This window comes from Chiloscyllium plagiosum, unplaced genomic scaffold, assembly GCF_037043375.1.
Source record: "Chiloscyllium plagiosum isolate Xiang-an unplaced genomic scaffold, Cpla_swu_hap1 HiC_scaffold_6, whole genome shotgun sequence".
In the NCBI taxonomy this organism is placed as follows: domain Eukaryota; kingdom Metazoa; phylum Chordata; class Chondrichthyes; order Orectolobiformes; family Hemiscylliidae; genus Chiloscyllium; species Chiloscyllium plagiosum.
The window spans coordinates 97911870-97934778 of NW_028270144.1; the positions used below are offsets into that span (position 1 = coordinate 97911870).

The window sequence follows — 22909 nt, forward strand, 5'->3', positions numbered from 1 at the left end:
ATTGGTGTAGAAATTGAGCAATGCTGTAACCTTTGTACTGCAACCAAATGTGCATTTTCACCAAATCACAGACAATGCTGCATATTACATTCAAAACCTGATCCAGTACCTTCCACTTTGTCATTCACACACTTGCTTCCACCATCTTTGACTGAGTAAACATAACCTTTTCTCTCTTCATTATTACTCTTCAACCTCTGTCCATTATCCTGAAGCCCATCACCATTTTCCTACAGACATTATCTCAATGGGCATTCTGATCCTGAACCCCCCTCCCCCCGCCCCGCCTTTTATTCTCCTCCTTACTCTTAACCCACCTCATGAGTTTTTCTAGTATCCAACCATGAGTCTGGACCTGTCTCAATATTAAATACACCTTCCCCTTTGACTGTAGCTATCCCCAAAACCCTCAATTCGATTCATAGGACCCCCACCATTGATTTCACTGACTTCACCCTTCAGGCCCTTCCTTCAACTTTAAATCTCCAATTGATTCACCCAACCCATTCTGGACTACAATACACAGGAAGCTAGGTCTTTTCATCCACATGACCTGCACATCACCGGGGTGGCTCAGTGGTTAGCACTGCTGCCTCACAGCATCAGAATCCCAGGTTCAATTCCAGCCTCGGGTGACTGTGTAGAGTTTGCACATTCTCCCCATGTCTGCATGGGTTTCCTCCTGGTGCCCTGGTTTCCACCCACAGTCCAAAGATGTGCAGGTCAGGTGAATTGGCCACGCTAAATTGCCCATAGTGTTAGCTGCATAAGTTAGCGGGAAATGGGTCTGGGTGGGTTGCTCTTCAGAGGGTCGGTGTGGACTTGTTGGGCCGAAGGGCATGTTTCCATGCTGTAGGGAATCTAATCTATTCTTTACACCCTCCCTTCCCTCTACTACGTCTCCCTGTATTCAAGCACCCACCTTTTATATTCGCCATCTTAGGCCATAGAGTTCAATACGGAAACTTGCTTCCCTTAGTTAAAACTATACAGATCCAATTGGTGGACTTTATCTTTAAATGATCATGAATCAGGTGTGGTGATATTTTTTAGCACTGTTAACTTTATTCTGAAGGTAAGATTTTATTGAGAACTGTTTCAATTTAATCAATATTCGTTGCATGAGAATGTATTACAAGAGCTTTCCAAAGGCCCAGAGTAAACTTTGACATGCTGCAAACACACTGCTGACTCAATTGCTGCAACCCAACCCACCATTGAGAAATCGAAATTTCACAATTTGAGAATTATATCATCTGGCACACCACATTTCCCACTCTTGCGGACTCTGTGAAATTCCATTTCTTATGTTTTAGGATCAAGGGCTAAGAAAAAACTGTTTTACATAGACCACGTTCACTATACGGCACAAGCCAATATAAAACGCGTGGATCCAGCATTAGGCTAACTAACAAACATTATCACAAACTGCAAATAAATGTCTTGAATCCATGGTTATTAAAATATATGCATTTGTCTCCTTCAATACATCACCCTTTTCACCACCCGCATTCAGCACCATCCCACTTTTAGATTTTTTTTACTTAAAGATTCACAAATTTCATAGTAAATGTTGATGTAATCAGCAAACTTATAGGTTTCTTGTCAACATGTTTCACATTTTTAGAGCTAAACTGAGCTGTTTGTTCCTCATGTTTCCATTTTGTCAAAGCATGCAGAGGTTGCATGATTATAATGTTTTTAATCTCGTTTGCTCTGATTAGACCTATAGAAAATGAACAAATTACTGGCTACCTCCGCTCTAAGTAATAAAAATAGCTGGAAGGAATTTTCCTTTTGTTTGACAGACTATGGCTTCTCATCTATGCACCACTGACTGACTTGTCTCCTCTGTGAAACCAGCTATTTCCTGATTTACTATGGTAGGGCATAATTGATAGTTTATGTAACATTTAATTCACTACACAAGAGAATCTCTTTCTGTCAGTGAGTTCAGCTTGTATGAGAATTAGAATACTGCAATTATCTAAACACTACCCTCATATAGAATATGTAACTAATAAGGTGGTCATTCTCAGTTGAACAAAGATTGACACCCACTTCTTCACAACTAACAAATGCTATAGATGAGGTAAGTACTTTGTCACAAAAGATGTCAGAATTCTTTTTAATGAGCAATTAAATAATTGCTATTTCTTCACTGCATTTTTTTCAAAAGAGAATTGCTTCCTGACCTGTGGCCATTTTGTCCTTTATTATAGATCCCAGAATATTTTTTCCATTAGATCTCCCATACACTTTTCCATAGATAAGATTTTACAAATGTATTTCAGTTTAAAGGATTGATATGATATGCTATATAGTCTATAATCTTTTAGCATGTTGTCATCAGTTAATTTTTTTATTGGCCCTTAACCTGTGTGAATGAATATAATGGAATAAAGGAATAATTAGTCTCAGAATGGTGCAGAAAAAAACGTATTGGCTGCAACTGACATACAGTTTAATTTTACAAATTGCAAAAGAAGCACATTTGCTGAGAAATTCCAAAAGTCTTGGCTGAGCTGAAATGTGCTTGCGTTGTCAAACAGAACATTGACCCATCACTTTGATGCATATTGATCATGACAATCTTTCTTTTCTCCCTCAGGCCATGGAAGTGCACATACAGAACCTTGGACAAATGCCATCTCAGTTGCTTATTGAGCCACATCCACCTCGAAGCTCTGCCATGCACCTGGTGAGAAATAATGTGTTTGAAATCTGCTTTATATGAACTTCACCTGGTGTAAAAACAAAATGCCAGGTTGCAGATGAGGAAGGCACAATGCTACAAGTGGGGAAAAAAACAGAATAATTATATGTGGTTTTTGTTACGAATTCATTTTTGCATATAAGACTATCATAAATTTAATCAACTCTCCCCATATTATGAACAGGACTGAAATCTTCATAGGCTTGGATATCTGAAGCAAATAAAACTGGAGGAGATGTTATATATTGGGAGTTGAAGTGTCACTGAACAAGAGTGCATATTTGTAATTCAGTTTGGAAATTTAGTGCATTACAAATAATTTTCTATTTATTCCTTTTAACTAATTACTCTCAGGCCTGCATTTTACTTTGTTAGCATAAGCTGCCACTGAACTAAGCATTTCTTTTCCCATGGCTTTGCTGCCTCAGCAAGAAAAAGTGAATGAGCACCAGGTATGATTGAGAACGGTAACTAGTTAGTGCAAGATTGAAACTGATGATCCAATCTGTGACAGTGGATGACAGGGAGGGGGAAGTACTGTTGGTTTGGGAATTACTGAGACATACAGTGGATGAAAACACTGTGTGGAGGATGCTGATCACATGCATGAGAATTACAGTAAACTAATAGAGGAATCAATTGCTGCAGGAAGATGGCCAAGACAAGAAAAATAATCAGGGCCGAGCAACTTACCTCCCCAATTTTACTAACTACATTTTGAAATTGTTCCTGAAGCCAGTGAGATCCTTCTTTAAAGAAATTATAAGGCTCAGTAATGCCATCTAGTTCTGACAGAAGTGTTAACATAAACCCTGAGCATGGGAGCCACGGTACTTTCCTGCCAGAAGAAAACCATCAGAAAGTGAATCTAAGGTCAGAAGAAGTCCAGAATTATATTTTTTTGAAAAATGGCATTTGTTTCCTTGTGAATTAATAAGAACTGAATGCTTCCTCCAAGCCCCACAAAGAAACATAGGATCTTTCTGCATTGGGGTTCCATGGCACACCCCTGACTGTGATTGCCATCAGAACCCCCTCTGGAGACTAGTTATGGGAGTCCGTTTTATTCCTGATAACCACCCAACTTCAGCTATTAAGTGGCCATTTCCTCCCTCTTTCCAGACCTTGTTTGGAAGTTGGCAGATATTATGTTTTAAAATGGGCTCTGTCTCCGTGCCATTGTTACTGGATGGGTGGGTTCATCACTAAGACCATATTCTGACCTGGGACTGATAGTCAACTGTTGACTGTATATATTGACATATTAACTTTCACTTGGAGAAACTAAGTCAAGAATGTGGCCTGTGACATGAGGAGCAATTATATTATAATCACATCAAAAGTTTACTTAACAGAAATTAGACTTTCTAAATAGTTTAACATCCCCATCCTTCAAAAAACAGGACATCACCTGACTTCCCATAAAGTGATGGTTGGAACATGGTGGGAAGTCTGTTAGTTTGTGTACACTTACCGGATCCAGAAATGTGCAAGTAGGTACTGCTGTCCTCTGCTTGTCCTCACAAGCTTCTAAAAAACAACAGACACATAGGTTTGCCAGTTAGTAGTGATGATTCAAAAATAGAGTTATCATGCTGCAGAAACAAGACTACTAACGAGGTAACTCTCCTCAAGATTATTTTGGTCCCCTCCTTTTTCCATAGAACTGGAAAAAGTTAACTGTAATTTTTCATTGTTGTGATGATGTTGCAATTGCCATTTAAAGATTACTAAAGCAAAAACTGAATCTATTTCAACCTTTATCTCAGTGCTAAAATTATCTTTCGCCTAATGTACTTAACATGACAATAGTTGGGATAGTAGCCAATAGAAAATTAAAGTAGTTGGTAATGTCTGGAGAAACATTAGAGATAAGAGGAGCAATATTTGTGAAGTGTAAGGAGAGAAAAGCATCAGGAATAGTAAAAATATATTTTAAAAAGTCTTGAATTTCTGAAGCAGTTTCTAGTAATCACACTCTATTCAATGTGATAATTACAGTTTAGCATTACGGGATCCATTCATGTGTGGTGATGATGGCCAGGCCAGCACTTATTGCCCATTTGTTGATGCCCAGAAGGCTGATGAGAGTGAGCCACATTGCTGTGCTGTGCTGTCCTACATGGGCTTCAGATCCACAGCACAGCTGTGCTGTGGATCTGAAGCCCGTATAGGACAGACCAGGTAAGATAGCAAATTTCCTTCACTACAAGACACTATTGAACCTGTAGGGTAAATCTATGAGATGCATTCTGGTGTGTGCTCCTAAGACTATTATCTATAACTCTACCAAAATTGAGGAGAAATGCCGGCCTCTGCCATAGGAATCCCAGACCTCTGTGATGCCAATTACCTTGTTTGGTGTAGGCAGAGATTCTGCTCCAATGGACCATTCCAGAATTCCAACGTAGAGGAAGGTATGTGTACATCTTGGCCTAACATGGAGCCCTTCCAGCGTGCGCATATTGAAGTTACTTTATGATGAGACTGAACTGGAAAATGGCAGGTTTTTTTAACTGCATGGTGTTCCACTGAGTTACCAATTCAAATTATACGTTTTATTCAGGGATTTGAACAGAAAATGCCAATTGCAACATCTAAAATTTGCTGAAAATAATAACGTGTTGGTTCTTAATACTTTACTGGGTATCAAACTCTTTAGAACTTCACAGCAAATGATTTACTGAAAATATTCTCAGTCATGTTTGCCAGATGTCCTTTCTGCTGTATTTTAGTTTGTTATTCAGTGGTAAAATGAACAGATATATCTTTTGTGCTGAACATTTCCTGTACATGAAACCCTTTCTTTACACCTAATAATTCCTGCTCCACATGAACCTCTTGTTACCTATCCCATTGTTCAGTTCACTGGTCAAGTTCTAGATTTCCTAGATATAGGTGCTGTTTGTTTTTTCATAATAGCATAAATTCCTAATTTATGTTAAAACTTTGCCTACTGTATTTTCCCTGTTTTTCCAGACCTCCACATTAATTGTGTTTTCCCTTCTACCTCTTCTGTTTTCTCCTCTTTGTTTCTACTCAACAGTGTTTCCTTCCACAGAGCCCACTCATGTTTAAGGATCAGATGCAGCAAGATGTTATAATGGTGCTAAAATTTCCATCCAATTCCCCTGTTACCCATGTGGCAGCCAACACACTGCCTCATCTAAGCACCCCTGCTGTGGTCACTGTGACTTGCAGCAGACTGTTTGCAGTGAATAGGTGGCATAACACTGTAGGTAAGTGAAAACGCTTTGAATCTTTTTTAATCTTAATAACCTGAAATTTTGTGAATACGTGGTTATTCTATTTCTGCTGTTTAATGCAATAATGTGTAAAAACAAAGGCAGTAGATTGTTGGAGGTTCTACATGCAAGTGAACATACATCTTTTCACAGAGGATGGAATATAAGTTGCTGATCCATACTGAAATTAAATCTTTCCACATTACCAGTGCCTCTAAATCTTTTATATATGAATCTACTGTTGTTAAAAGTACTTGATATATATCTGACAATAGAATTGTTTGTTAAAATTGTAATGGCATATCTCCCTTTTTTCTAGACTGCTATCTGTTTTCTAAATTACAAAACTGAAACAAAAAGTTTCAATGGAAAGCGAAGGGAAAGCGCAGTAATATTAGATATGAGAGCACTTTGTCAACTATTATGCATTAAAATGGACTGCAGGCCATTGCACCAATATCTTTGCTGGAAACTTTTGGAGTGGCAGTATTAAATGTGTATTGTTATAGTATTACACCTCTATCTTCATTTAGTTTTCTGGTGGCCTTAAATTTAAATTATTACAATTTTTATGACAGCTTGGTTTATTATAGTTAGCTTCTAAATATTTGTGAAACAGTGATATGAGTAATATTAATAAACATCCTTCAGATAAACATTTTCCAGGTCACGAAAACCTGCAAAAGAGTGTAGTTTATGTTTTTATTTATTGATACCAACTATTCCAGCAAATATTAAAGTACACCATTTTTCTAATTTCTAAGGTGTTCTTTTAAATAAATGAAGATACTGAAATAAATTGTTTAAATATATTAGTTTAAAAAACTGCTCTTTTTGGAGTTAGACACTCCAAATATACTATTTATTTTAATTGGCTATAGATCTTTTTAGTCTTTTCAATGAATAGTATCTTCTTGTAAAATATATGTTGTTGAAAGGCAGCTAGTTCACCACTTTTTTAATGTTAGGACAGTTTATTCTTGGGAACTTTGCAAGTTGTAATGCGACTTTTCTGTTAGTCTGTTTCAGAGTAATTACCTTTTAGAAATGTTTAATATGTTTTTTTATTAATGATGTTGTAAGAAATTTATGAATGATCCAATGTCTAGGGTGACATCCTTAATGCTTGGGCGCCTCCTGTGAAGCCATTTTTGGCACAGGATTCCCATTTCCTGGCTTGTCTTAGCGCTCTCGCCCATAGGTGTTCAAAGTTTGTGAGAAGATTTGTAGCTTGGGTGCTCATTGTTGTGGTTCTGTTCGCCGAGCTGGGAATTTGTGTTGCAGACGTTTCATCCCCTGTCTAGGTGACATCCTCAGTGCACTGAGGATGTCACCTAGACAGGGGACAAAACGTCTGCCACACAAATTCCCAGCTCGGCGAACAGAACCACAACAACGAGCACCCGAGCTACAAGTCTTCTCACAAACTTTGAATGAATGATCCAAATTTATTCATTTGTAAATACTACTGTAAACCATGTTGAAAATATTTGCATATTTGGTAAGCAAGTTAAAGGAATATTAATAATATGCACCTAAAAGTTTTTGATTTTTAGTAAGAAATAGAACTGATAAGTTTGCTTTGTTTAATATGTAGTGACTAGTTTTACAACTTTTCCCAATTGCTAGGCATTGCTACTTTTCTATAAATAATGGTTTATGGAGAAATTGTTTAGTATAACATTACTTTAAGGAGTGTAGTAAGCAATGAAATTTGTAAACATTTCTCAACATCTTTTCTACCTTGGCCTTTTTCAAATGTTCTTCTCTCCCCTCACTTTTAGTAGCTCCACGGATACTCTTTGAAGACATGATCACTTTTCAGGTGTAGGCCTAGACATTATTGCACAATATAACCTGAATCAGTCCACTCTTTATCCAAATACCAGGCATGCAAACAAAGTTACGTGCTGATCAGAGGAGAGAGTTCTGGCCCAATTTTGTACACCAGAGCCCAGGATCAGTGAGGAAGATTTTAGTAATGCTTTTTATCCAATGAGCATAATCATACAATTCAGCGCTGATGGGAGACCATGAGGTAGACTTGAACTGTGCTATCTGGAAGCTAATTTGGTGGGTCAGCTTTTAATTTCATTAGTTGATTCCAATAGAATGAAAGACTGACATGTGATCCAATGGCCAAATAACAAGCAGGTACTGAAGATGAAAATCCATCCTGTACCTGGAACCTAATCATTTAGATATGGCTGTCACATTGTAAAAGGGTGGTACAATTTTATCTTTCTTTAAATGTCTGTGGGCTTTTTGAGGGACTTATCACTATGATCCACTGAGAACTGTTGAACTGTATGAGCTAACTTTGTGTTCTCGGCTACCAAAAACACACATTTAGTTGAAATACATATTCCATGAATTCATTCAGTAAATCTAGCAACAACAACTAACATTTATGTAGTAGTTCTAAAGTAGCTAAATATCACAGCACACTTGATAGTGGTATAATACAAAGTAATGTACACCAAGACTAAGGAGACAGCATGACCTGAAAAGGTTGTATGTTCTAAGATCATTAATTAATTATGTAATTTGTGACACTTCTCATTATTTTTCTGCAGGTCTTAGGGGAGCTCCAGGATACTCCCTGGAACAGGCCCATCACCTGCCGATTGAAATGGATCCATTGATCGGTAACTACTTTTTGCCGGCTATTGTTTTCTCATTTGAGAGTGAGAAGTCTAAAACTCTAGAAAGTAGGCCATGCAGCACACTGAACCTGATCACCTTTCAGTATGATCATGGCACATCATTCACTTAATGTCTTTTTCCTCACACTACTATCATATCTCTTTATGTCATTGGCACATCAAAATTCCAAAGATTCCCAACACTGAATAAAAACATTTCTCTTTATCTCAGACCTAACTGGCTTTCCCTCATTTTAAAATTGCATCCTTTGGTTCTAGATTCCCCAACTGGGTGAATCATAAAATCCCTACAGTATGGAAGCAGGCCATTCAGCCAAAGTCCACACCAACCCTCCGAAGAGCACCTCACCCAGTCCCAGCCCCCAAGCCTATCCTGTAACCTTAAATTTACCATGGCTAATTCACCTTGCAAGCACATCCCAAGACAGTATGGGCAATTTAGCATGGCCAATCCACTTAACCTAAAGGTCTTAGGACTGTGGGAGGAACCTGGAGCATCCAGCAGAAACCCACACAGACACGGAGATAATATACAAACTCCACACAGTCGCCCAAGGGTGGAATCGAACCCGGATGCCTGCACTGTAAGGCAGTAGTACTAACTTCTGAGCCATCATACCAACCTGTGGGAAACATCTTAACAACAAAATACTGAAAGGAATAGATAAGGTTGATGCAGGTTTCGATCAGATCTATCATTCTTCGAAAGTGTAGAGAATACAGGCCCAGATTTCCTGACATCTTTTCATAAGAAAGTCCTATGACAAGGGAACAAGCCTGGTGAACCTTCAAAGTGTTCCCTCTTTGGCAATAACTATCCAAATGAGACCAAAATGATTCCAGATAAAGTTGAATCAATATTCTATAAAAAGTGAAGCAAGACTTCATGACTCATACATCTTGTTTCTACATTTCAAATCCTGACAAAAGGCTAACATACCACAACACACTAATGACTAATGCACCTGCAAGTTAGCCTTCAGTGATTTATTGAAGAGGATACCTAATTGATATCAGAGGTTAAGAGTTGATTGGACAGAATCCTGGTATATATTTTACTTTTCTAGTTGGAGTTTTATTCCAACTCTCACGTCACAGAACTCCAAAACTTGATGACCTGTTTAACATTTATTAATATTTATACACCTGTTCCCTTCAAATTGTCACTTAATTAACATATAACCTAGTTCCATTGGTCTAAAATGTCTTGCAAGGCCCTACTTGATGTTATATTCCCCTGTTTTCTTTATTATTGCATATATTAATTTACTTTTAATATTGAAAAGAAAACAACATAGATCTCCAAGATTGTACAGAAAGACAGCATATTCCTGTATTTTCAGTGTACATTAGAATACCAAACATTCATGTTCCAAAATTTCTAATGCCTTCTTCACGCTTAGTCCATTTTTTGTAAAACAATCAGACTGCCGCAATCCATCCATTTCAATTTTAAGATTTCACGATTCTCCAGCATCGGTTTCAAAAATTTTGATCCTCAGTCTTTTTTCATTCATGCATTTTGTTGAATCGTACATTATCCAATAATTAATATCAATGTAGCACTCAAGGGGTATTCAGCCGATTCCCTTTTTGGAAGTTCTTTCCAATACTTTCATTAAGAAAAATGCCATATTTACTATCTTGTGTCCTGTTACTTGATGGTCTCTCTATTCTCTGTCTTCTAGCTATTTGTTCCATTTGCCCCATGAATGTTGCTGTAATTGGATTGTTTCCAAAAAGTTTTTCTTTTAGTATTTGTGACATTTGTTCTAGCAGTGTGTGTTTATCTGGAAGTCCTGTCTAAACTCAATATATTGCCACAGTCTAATAACTTAAATATCAACACAGATTGGGTAATTTCCAAATAAAGTCTCGACAGTCTCATATATAATCTCCTGAATTCCATTATATACTCAACACGTAATTATCTTCACTCTTTCTGATTTTGTCTCATGCCCCAGAAGCAGCAATTATTAAATCAACTTAGGAATAAAGGAACAGGAGTAGGCCATTCAGCCTCTCGAGCCTGTACAATTATTCAATTAGATCCTGGCTGATCTTTGGCCTCACTCCGTATTTCTTACTATCTTTGCTTAACAAGAGTTATATCTATCATTGATCTTCAATTAACAACTGCTCCTAAATCCACTGCCATTTGTGGAAGAGAGTTCTAAATATCTACCACTCTGTGGTATTAGAAGTGTTTCCTAATGTCTCCCCAGAATGGTCTGGCTCTAACTACACCTCCTAAATATAGATTACCTAGCCAGTGGAAATGGTTTATTTTTATCTACCCTGTCTTTTCCTGTTAATATTTTAAAAACTTGAATCGGATCATCCCCTAACCTTCTAAATTTTAGCGATAAGAGACCTAACTTGTATAAGCTTCCCTCTCAACCCCTGAAGTACAGGTATCATTCTTGTTGTGCTCCTTTCCAGGCCAATATATTCTTCTTAAGGTGTGGTATGTAAATCTGCTCTCAGTACTCCAAGTGGGGTCTAACCAGGGTTTTGTGTAACTGCAGCATAACTTCTGCATCCTTGCATTCCAGTCCCCTAGAAAAAGGCCTGCATTCCATTAGCTCTCTTCATTATCTTCTGCACCTGTTTGTGACATTTGAAGATCTATGTGCCTGAACCCCCAAGTCTCTTTGGATATCCACTGTATTTAACTTTATACCAACTAGAAAGTACCCTGATCTTTCCTTTTTTGCTCTAGAATGGATAACCTCATATTTGCATACATTGAACTCCATCAGCCACAATTTTGCCCGTTCACTTAATCTACCAATATCCCTCTGTATTTTTGTGCTATCAACTACACTCTCTACAATATCGTCTAACTTTGTGTCATCAGCAAATTTAAATATATGACTTTTATGCCATTATTAAAGTTATTAATAAATAATTTGAAGCCCTAACACAGATCCTGTGAGACATCACTGGTCACATCCTATCAATTTGAATATTTACCCATTGTCCCTGCTTTCTATCACCTACCACTAAACCAATTTCCCAGCCATTTCAATAATTTACCCTCAATTTCATGGGGGCTGAGTTAACAGTCTCTTATGTGGGAGTTTATCAAAAGTCTTCTGAAAGCCCATAATAAATTTTATCCATGATTGTTAATAATTTGTCCAAATCTTCATACGTATTCAAATTATTACTGTCCAATTGTACAAAAGCTTTGCTTGTTAACCTGCTTTGGTATGGTACCAAAAGAGGCAAGGCCATACCTTGTTTCTTCTTTGGTCAGGAAGTAATGTTCTCTACATAGTTACATCATTCTGCTACTTATCTTAAGGTAAAAACAATGACTGCAGATGCTGGAAACCAGATTCTGAATTAGAGTGGTGCTGGAAAAGCACAGCAGTTCAGGCAGCATCCGAACAGCAGGAAAATCAACGTTTCGGGCAAAAGCCCTTCAGGAATACAGGCAGAGTGCCTGAAGGGTGGAGAGATAAATGATAGGAAGGTGGGGGTGGGGAGAAAGTAGCACAGAGTACAGTAGGTGAATGGGGGTGGGGATGAAGGTGATAGGTCAGGAAGGAGGGTGGGGGAAGGTAGCAATGAGTATAATGGGTGGATGGGAGTGGGATGAAGGTGATAGGTCAGAGAGGAGGGTGGAGTGGATAGGTGGAAAGGATGATAGGCAGGCAGGACAAATCATGGGGACACTGCTGAGCTGGAAGTTTGAAACTGGGGTGAGATGGGGGAAGGGGAAATGAGGAAACTGGTGAAGTCCACGTTGATGCCCTGGGGTTGAAGTGTTCCGAGGCGGAAGATGAGGCATTCCTCCTCCAGGCTTCAGGTGGTGAGGGAGTGGCGGTGAAGGAGGCCCAGGACCTCCATGTTCTCGGCTGAGTGGGGAGGGGGAGTTGAAATGTTGGGACACAGGGCGGTGCGGTTGATTAGTGCGGGTGTCCCAGAGATGTTCCCTAAGTGCTCTGCTAGAAGGCGTCCTGTCTCCCCAATGTAGAGGAGACCGCATCGGGAGCAACAGATACAATAAATTATATTGGTGGATGTGCAGGTAAAACTTTGATGGATGTGGAAGGCTCCTTTAGGGCCTTGGATGGAGGTGAGGGAGGAGGTGTGGGCGCAAGTTTTGCAATTCCTGCGGTGGCAGGGGAAGGTGCCAAGACGAGAGGGTGGGTTGTTGGGAGGCATGGACCTGACCAGGTAGTCACGGAGGGAACGATCTTTGCGGAAGGTGGAAAGGGGTGGGGAGTGAAATATATCCCTAGTGGTGGGTCTGTTTGGAGGTGGCGGAAATGTCGGCGGATGATTTGGTTTATGCGAAATCATCCGACGACATTTCCGTCACCTCCAAACAGACCTCCTTCACTATTCTGTCTCCCTGGGATTCTATTTCCAAAGGGCTATGAACCTGCTCTCCAAGGTCTCTTTGTTCAGCAATACTCCCCAGGACCTTATCATTTAGCGTATAAGTCCTGCCCTTATTTGCCTTTCCAAAATGCAGCACCTGTTTAATTTGTCTAAATTAAACTCCATCTGCCACTCCTCAGCCCATTGGCCCATCTGATCAAGATCCTGTTGTAATCTGAGGTAACCTTCTTTGCTGTTCACTACACCGCTAATTTTGGTGTCATCTGCAAACTTATTAACCATACCTCCAAGTTCATATCCAAATCATTTATGTAAATGACAAAAAGCAGTTGGCCCAGCACCTGTCCTTGTGGTACACTACTGGACACAGGCCTCCAATCTGAAAAGCAACTCTCTGCCAACACCCTCTTTCTTGAGCTAGTTCTGTGAGTTCAAACTATGTATTAATCAGAGTAACATTTCTCAGGTATGTATGTGAGTAAGTCCTGTGTATCTAGCCATAGTCCCTGGCATTGAGCTCAGTGTCAGAGACATTGTGAACAGAAGAAATCAACGCATAAGTTTAAACTTTTCTGGCAACTTCAACATATTGTGTGTGTCAGGACGTTAGCAGGATTTTATGCAAAAGTGAGGACTGCAGATGATGGAAATTAGAGTCTAGATTAGAGTGTTGCTGGAAAAGTACAGCAAGTCAGGCAGCATCCAAGGAGCAGGAAAATCGACGTTTCGGGCAAAAACCCTTCATTAGGAACTTGTTTATAATCTCCAGTGATCAGAATAATGGAAGATAACAGAAGGGCATAAATTTCTCTGAATGCTTTAATTAGAAACCTGCAGATATTCAAAACAAAATTGGTTACATTGTATAACCAAAGAACAAAGAAAATTTTCAGCCCAGGAACAGGCCCTTCGGCCCTCCAAGCCTGAGCCGATCCAATTCCACTATCTAAACCTGTCGCCCAATTCCTAAGCATCTGTATCCCTCTGCTCCCCACTTACTCATGCATCTGTCCAGACGCATCTTAAATTAATCTACCATGCCTGCCTCGACTACCTCTGCTAGCAACGCGTTCCAGGTATCTACCACCCTCTGTGTAAAGTATTTGCCACATGCATCTCCCTTAAACATTTCACCTCTCATCTTGAAAGCATGACCTCTCATTATTGAATCCTTCACCCTGGGAAAAAGCTTATCTCTATCTACCCTGTCTATACCCTTCATGATTTTGTAGATCTCAATCAGGGCCTCCCCTCTATCTCCTTTTTTCTAATGAAAACAAATCTAACCTACTCAACCTCACTTCATAGCTAGCACATTCCATACCAGGCAACATCCTTGTCAACTTTCTCTGCACACTGTACAACGCGTCCGCATCTTTTTAGTAATGTGGCAACCAGAACTATACACAGTATTCCAAATGTGGCCAAACCAACGTCGTGTATAGTTTTAACATGACCTGCCAGCTCTGAAACTCAATATCCCATCCGATGAAGGCAAGCATACCATATGCCGCCTTGACCACTCTATCCACCTGTGGCAACCTTCAGGGTGCAATGGACCTGAACTCCCAGATCTCTCTGCTCATCAACTTTTCCCAAGGCTCTTCCATTTACTGTATAATTCACTCTAGAATTAGACTTCCCAAAATGCATCATCTCACATTTGCCTGGATTGAACTCCATCTGCCACTTCTCCACCCAACTCTCCAGTCTATCTATATTCTCCTGTATTCCTTGACAGTCCCCTATGCTTTCTGCTACTCCACCAATCTTTGTGTCATCTGTAAACTTGCTGATCATACCAACAGTGTCCTCTTCCAGATCATTTATGTATATCACAAACAACAGTGGCCCCAGCACTGATTCCTGTGGAACACCACTGGTCACTGTTCTCCATTTTGAAAAACTTCCTTCAACTACTACTCTCTGTCTCCTGTTGCTCAACCAGTTCTCTATCCACCTAGCTTAGAACACCCTGCACACCATGTGACTTCACTTTCTCTATTAGTTTACCATGGGGAACCTTGTCAAACGCCTTACTAAAGTCCATGTGTTTGTCATTTACAGCCCTTCCTTCGTCTATCAACTTGGTCACTTCCTCAAAGAACTCTAGTTGCTAAGGCACGATCTCCCCTGCACAAAACCATGCTACCTATCACTGATAAGTCCATTCGTTTCCAACTATAAATAGATTTTATCCCTCAGTACCTTCTCCAGCAACTTTCCCACCACTGACATCAGGCTCGCTGGTCTGTAGTATCCCTCCAGCCCGGCACCGCCTTCCTGACCTGCAGTCTTCTTCTTGACCTCTCCGCCTCCATCCTACTCCGACCTATCACCCTCACCTTGACCTCTTTCCACCTATCACATTTCCAACGCCCCTCCTCCAAGTCCCTCCTCCCTACCTTTTATCTTCTCCTGCTGAACACTCTCTGCTCATTCCTGAAGAAGGGCCTGTGCCCGAAACATCGAATCTCCTGTTCCCTGGATGCTGCCTGACCTGCTGTGCTGTTCCAGCAATAAAGTTTCAACTTACCCAGAATATCCCTACTACCCTTCTTGTACAGGGGGACAACATGAGCAACCCTCCAGTCCTCCAGCACCTCACCTGTGTTTAAGGATGCTACAAAGATATCTGTCAGGGTCCCAGCCATTTCCTCTCTCGCCTCCGTCAGCAACCTGGGATAGATCCCATCCGGTCCTGGGGATTTGTCCACCTTAATAACCTCTAGCCTACCCAATACATCTTCTCTACTTATGTCAACGTGATCCAGAGTAATCCAACCTCTATCTCTAATCTCAACATTCATCATGCCCCTCTCCTCAGTGAACACTGCTGCAAAGTAATCATTCAGAATCTTACCCATTCTCGACACACAGGCTTCCTTCATTATCCTTTAGCGGACCAATCCTCTCTCAAGTTACCCACTTGCTTCTTATATAAGAATAAAAGGCTTTGGGATTCTCCGTAATTCTGCTTGCTAAAGCTATTTCATGACTCCTTTTAGCCCGCTGATTCATCACTTAAGACTGGTCTTACTCTTCCGATATTCCTCTAGGGCCAGTTCTGTTCTTAGCTGCCTCGATCTTATGTACGCTTCCCTTCTCCTTTTGGGTAGTCGTACGATTTCTCCTGTCATCTATGGTTCATGAACCTATCCTTTGCTTTCGATGGGACATGCCTATCCTGCACTATCTTCAACCTATCTTTGAAAGCCTTCCACATATCAGTTATGGACTTCCCTTCAAATAGCTGTGTCCAATCCACATTTCCCAGCTTCTACTTAATTTTGATATAATTGGCCTTGGCCCAGTTTAGTACTCTTCCTTTCGGACCACTCTCATCTTTGTCTACAAGTATTCTAAAACTTATAGAATTGTGGTCACTATTCCCAAAGAAATCCCCCACCACAACTTCTACCACCTGGCCTGACTCATTCCCCAGTACCAGGTCCAATATGGCCTCTTCCCTCGTCGGACTATTTACATACTGCTCTAGAAAACTCTTCTGGGCACTTCTTACAAATTCTACCCCATCCAGACCTCTGACACTAAGTGTATCCCAGTCAATGTTGGGAAAATTAAAATCCCCCATCACCACTACCCTTTTGCCTCTACATCTTTTCATAATCTGTTTATCTATTTGTTCTTCTACCTCACGCTCACTGTTGGGAGGCCTGTAATACAGCCCCAGCATTGTAACTGCACTCTTCTGATTTCTCAGCTCCAACCATAATGCCTCACTGCACAAGCCCTCTGTAATGTCCTCCTTTAGCACAGCCATGATATCATCCCTGACCAACAATGCAACTCCACCGGCCTTTTACTTCCCTCCCTGACCTGTCTGAAGCATCTATATTCTGGACCATTTAGTTGCCAATCATGCCCTTCCTTCAACCAAGTCTCTGTGATTGCAATAATGTCATACTCCCAGGCACCAATCCAAGCCCTATGTTCATTTGCCTTACCCACTGTACTTCCTGCATTAAAATATACGCACTTCAGGCCTCCAGTTCTTTCACGTTCATCTGCTCTCTGCCTACTCTTCCTCTTATTAATGCTATCTTCATGACTCTTACAGTCTCCAGTTTCCACCTCATGTCTATTTGTCTTCTGGTTCCCAGCCCCCTGCCACATTAGTTTAAAACCTCCCCAACAGCATTAGCAAAAACTCCCCCAAGGACATTAGTTCCAGTCTGGTTCAGATGTAGACCGTCCAATTGTAATAGTCCCACCTTCCCCAGACCCAGTCCCAGTGTCCAACAAATTTGAACCCCTCCCTCCTACACCATCCCTCAAGCCACGTGTTTATCCTGCCTTTTCTTTCATTTCTACGCTGGCTAGCACGTGGTGCTGGTAGTAATCCCGAGGTCATCACCTTTGAGGTCCTCCTTTTTAACTTCTCTCCTAACTCCCTGAATTCTGCTTTCAGGACCTCATCTCGTTTTTTACTTACATCGTTGGTGCCTAAATGCACCAAGACAACTGGTTGTTCACCCTCTCCTTTTAGAATGTCCCTGACCCAACCACCTGGGAGGCAGCATACCATCCGGGAGTCCCGGTACAACAGCATGGTACAAGAAATTACTGATAATAAAATCAACTTGTAAATAAATACTCAATATTTCATAAAAGTGTAATTATGCTGTAACTTAAACTATGCACAGTGGATCTTGTTACCATTTTGTAATGGTTAGTAGTAGCATAAGTCCTATAAATTATTATCTTTTACTTTATTATTTATCTAACCTGTAATGGAGCTGCAAATTCCACAACACAGTGCCTTTGAGGCATGTGATCTGATTGATTTTAAATCAGGTGCACAAGCAACTTTTCAAGTTCCTGGATGAATGCCGCTGCAACCAATTTCAAGAAGTTCAACACCATCCCAATCAGAAAGTTGCTTAATCGATACACTTTCTCACCTTACCAAGCATACTCTCTGTCACTGATGTACCATTGGTGCCATGTGTACAATTGACGAATTGCACTGGAGCAACTTGCCAAGATTTCTTCAGCATGTACAATCTAAGCTCTTCATGTTCAAGTTCATCAGCTCTAAATCAAATGAGATTTGGATCAACATTTCTTTATTGTCAGTGAATCATAACACTGAAACTTCATATCTTTTAATATTGTGCAGGCACCTTCACCATATTGGCTGTAATGGTTTTTAAAGAAGCCAGAACACTTGCATCCATTTTCTGAAAAAAAAGTTAAATCAAAGATGCACACACTTTGTCATACCTTAAATGAGTCATGATATTGTTTCTATCACTGTAACACATATTTGTGTATTGGTTAAATAATAGTGGCAATTTTAACCCAACCCACCGAGTGGAATACTAACTGGATTGGATTGACTACCCATTTTATACTGTAATCAATTTTATTTCCCACAATGGAACGTAAAGTGGTGAAGCAGTTGTGATGTGATCCCATTAATTTTGCACTTTGTAATTTTGATTAAAGTTATGCATATAATCTTAAAATATTCAATCTCTGAGAAAACTACTGTGTAGGAATGAAGGACCATGTAACAAAGTTAGCTAGAAACTACTCTCAAACGTTTTGTGAACTGTTGGATTTCTAAAATAAAGTCCTGTTCTGTATTATATTTCCTTCCAATGTTGTAATTCAGAAGAGATAGGTTTGGATCATAAAGGACACAAAGTAAGATATAACAGTTTTCAATATTCATAGAACACTTTTTGTCTGGGAAAGAACAAAGAATGTTTTTCCAGTTTTGGGTAATTAAGTGGTGTAGCACTCAGGTGTGTTAGATTTTTGATTAAGAGATGAAATCATTTATAAAGTAAACTTTAAATTTATAAAATTATTGGGCTTTAATTTTATCTATAATTTGCAGACAGAATACATATCCATCTGTTGTACTGTCTAACTGATTTTGATTCCACTGTTAGTAACAGAATGAAAATCCAAGGAGGTCTCTCAAAAGTAATGAATCCACCCCACTAGATTGCCATCAGATAATGATGACAGATATCCGACTCGCTGTTTGCTGACTAAATCTTACCTATTAAATTACAAAAAAAAAGTTCCATTCTAAGTTTTAGCATAAAGATTGCTGACTCCAAGGACTCTATAGAGGCAGTTTATTACCCCTGATCATAGTCAAACTAAAGATCTGGAGATTTCTTAACATTGCACTGTTGCTGTGTCCATAATCCATAGTTGGTGGGTTTTATTTTTTATTTGTGTCTTTGCTTCTGTCACTCCAAGGCCTTTCTCAGTAGAAAGAATGTTTTCTTTAGCTTCCAGAATGATTGTTCTACTCAGAGGTTACTAAATCAAACTGTCTTGTAGATATGGGCTACTACTATTACTTTATTTTCATTTGATGCATGGTGAAAAGTTTGGCCTTGCATGTCAAATTGTTTTTCTTCTGTCATGAGTATCACAGTTTACTGTTTTGGAAACCTCTTTGAAAGAGATTTTAAAAAAAACCCTCAGTGGGAAATAAGTGCAAAATGAAAGACACAAAGGCAGCTTGATTTACTGAAGGAGTAAATGTTTGTAAACATTGAAAATAAAAAGACTTATTTTAGCCACAAGCTTGCAGCTCATATTTATAGTACTTTTGGCCAGATTAAACAGATAATTTAGGTAAAAGTTATTTGTTTGCTGATGAGCATCTGACCAGAAGATATTGTACCTTTTTAAATTTGAGCTCAACATAAACTTGAAGTTGTTTCTCTTTGTTTCTCTTCACAGCCAATAATGCTGGTGTGAACAAGAGGCAGATCACAGACCTTGTGGATCAGAGCATTCAGATTAATGCGCACTGCTTTGTTGTGACAGCAGATAATCGTTACATCCTGGTTTGTGGATTCTGGGATAAGAGTTTTCGAGTGTATTCAACAGAAACAGGTATTTGACAGTGCCAAGTGGCGTGTAGAAATTCGCTGTCAAAATTAAAGATTGTAGTTTAAAACTCAGAACAACCAATAGTATTAACTTCAGTGTAGTCATGTTTGTGATATACAGTTGACCCATCCATCTCTTCATTGTAAGAGGCAGTACATTCTAGAAACATTATGGATGAATATTCTAGACTGTTAGTTAGTTTCCTGACAAAAATAGCAAAACCATCAGCTTTCTTTGCAATCAGGGAATACTAATCCAAGACTTGTATTATCCCGAAGGCATGTTATTCATATTTAAATTTTGACACCAAAATATGCTGATTATCTTAATGTTGCCATTTTCAAAGTTAGCTTTGCTCCCTTTTAGATTTCAACTGAAACAGTTATTTCTATACAAGTTGCAAAAGGAAGGTCGCAAAAACTTGCACTGCAAGATAAAGCTAGTTTCAAAATATTAATTCTAGTAAGGACTATTAAGTAATAATTCTGATGAATTCTAACTGAAAAGTTAATTAGTTTAACACAAGATGCTAACTGGTATTTTGTTTTTTCAGCACATTCAGCCTTTTACGATTTATTTATACATTATTTGGTATAATGTAACCATTTCAATTTGACTTCCTATAGAGATCAGCATTTTACTCCATTTACTCTTTCTTCTGTGATCATGTGTTTGCACTAATATGAGTTACCATAGGCTGAGAAAAAAATAATGTCACTGTATTTGACTATGAGGGAATGCAGCCGAGATTGACTATTTATTTCATAGGTATGCAACAAAAACTTGTCTATGTACCTTTCATAAGGTATTGGAGAAGGAAGGTGTGATCAGCTGTGTGAAAGAGTATAATTAAATCAAAAAGGACAAACAGCTTAATCTTTGCCACAGTTATGTACAGTGCCATTTATGACTTTGATAAAAGTTGTTTGATAATTTTATTAAGTACCATGGCAGCAGCGGAGATCTAGTTGTTGTGGTTCAATCATAATGTTTCAGGAAAGATGGACATGAGTCGGTGAGGTAACAAGAATTCAAAGACTTTGATGAGAAAAGGAAAGCAAATTGACAAGGACTGAGAGGTAATAGCTTGGTTTTTGGATGATGACAGTGGACTTAAGCAAGGGTGGTTAGTATCTAAGGAGAAAGAACTGTTAACAATATTAACTCACATAATCAAGAAGGGAAGTAAGATGGGCATCATTTTAGTCGAGGTATGGTCTAGACAGCAGAAGTGTCTCTTGAAAAGATTATTTCAATGAGAGGAGACAACTGAAAAACTAGAGAAAGAAACACATGCATGATAAAGAATCTTAGATAAAATTTGGCCATGTGGTCTAATATAAAGCAGGGAAGTGGCAGAAGCAGACCATGTCTCAAGTATTTCATACAGTTCGGTTTACCATCTTTTAAAAAAGACATTGGAGAGGGTGGGAAACAATTTATAGGGATGATATCATAAATTTAGGGATATACCTATCAGGGCAGAATTAACAGACTGTATATCTAATCTCTTAAAAGAAGTGGCCGAAGGTTGACCTCAATAGAGATCTTCAAAATTATGGAAGTTTTATTAGAGTATGTCACAGATTGTTTCTTCTGGAAAGAGCAAAACTAGAGACCATCTGTAATGATTGTAATGAAGTCAGTCAGGTGGACCTCTTAGAATATGAATTCCCTGATTGGTGTTGTTAATCTAGTCCGATCAGGGAATCCTGGCTACTAGATATAAACAGGAGTGTCCCTCCCCTTCACTGTTCTGATCACTCAGCACTGCCCTTTGATGTGAAGGGCAGTGTTTGTCACTGGCCACCCGGGTGTTTTCCTATCTTCCTGGTGGTGGAATTTGAATAAAGATTCGTGCACTTTGTGGGAAAAAAAAAATAAAAAAAAAATAAACAGGAGATTCCGCAGGGAGTGGAGTGCATCATTTCTCCCTCCAATTCTATTTTGATTTAGTCCCTACCCTCCCCTTCACTGTTTAAAAAAAAAATAACAGGAGTGTTATAGGTGCTGAGGAAAAAAATAAGCACTACCGCATTTAGGTGGTAGTGTGGGGGTTAAAAAAAAAAGAAAAGAAAAAAAAAATAAACAGGAGTGTCCCTCCCCTTCACTGTTCTGATCACTCAGCACTGCCCTTTGATGTGAAGGGCAGTGCTTGTCACTGGCCACCCGGGTGTTTTCCTATCTTCCTGGTGGTGGAATTTGAATAAAGATTCATGCACTTGTGTCTTTCACTGTGTCTCACACCTGCACACACACCATGGGTGCTGGGGATAAAATAAGCACTACCGCACTTAGGTGGTAGTGTGGGGGTTAATAAGAAAAAAAGAAGAAAAAAAAATTAAACAGGGGATAAGGGCAGCGTTTGTCACTGGCCACCCGGGTAAAAAAAAAATAAGCAGGAGTGTCCCTCCCCTTCACTGTTCTGATCACTCAGCACTGCCCTTTGATGTGAAGGGCAGTGCTTGTCACTGGCCACCCGGGTGTTTTCCTATCTTCCTGGTGGTGGAATTTGAATAAAGATTCATGCACTTGTGTCTTAAAAAAATGAAAAAAGAAAATAAACAGGAGTGTCAGACATCCTGTTCACTCTGAGAGCTGGCTCAGAGAAACTTAGTGACCAGAGAGTGGTTGAGGTGAATCGTGTGGGTGCATTTCAGAGAAAGCTGGATATCCATTTGAGTGAGAAAAAAATAACAAATTAAGCTGGTGGAGTTTGATAAGTAAAGGTGGGAAGAGCCTGTAACGAAGCATAATTGCTATATATGAACTAGTTGAGTTGAATGGGTCTGTTTCTGTGCTGTCTATCCTATATAATCCAATCTAACTTGCATTTGGTGGCTTTCTACAGCAATATAGCTGAAATCAAAAAGTCAATAGAATGAGATTAAAACTGCATCTCTCCACTTTGAGGTACTTGCTGCTTGTTAGTACACAAATGCAGTGTGCCAATGAATATGTATGCCCTTCAATTCACAAATATAAAGGAAAGCTTGTTTTTGTTGTTATTTATTAAAATGTTTACATCAACTTTATTT

The 22909-nt window shown here is 39.3% G+C and overlaps 1 protein-coding gene across 5 annotated transcripts in view; it reads left to right on the forward strand.

Annotated features, from left to right (window-relative positions):
* The window catches only part of LOC122551068 (neurobeachin), a 991558-nt gene that overhangs the window by 953749 nt on the left and 14900 nt on the right, over positions 1-22909 (forward strand). For all 5 annotated transcript variants that reach the window (XM_087988254.1, XM_087988250.1, XM_087988251.1 and 2 more), the window contains 4 exons: positions 2612-2701; positions 5763-5955; positions 8538-8609; positions 19719-19874. In XM_087988254.1, the coding sequence (XP_087844380.1) occupies positions 2612-2701; positions 5763-5955; positions 8538-8609; positions 19719-19874 (511 nt within the window). The remainder of the gene's footprint in view (positions 1-2611; positions 2702-5762; positions 5956-8537; positions 8610-19718; positions 19875-22909) is intronic.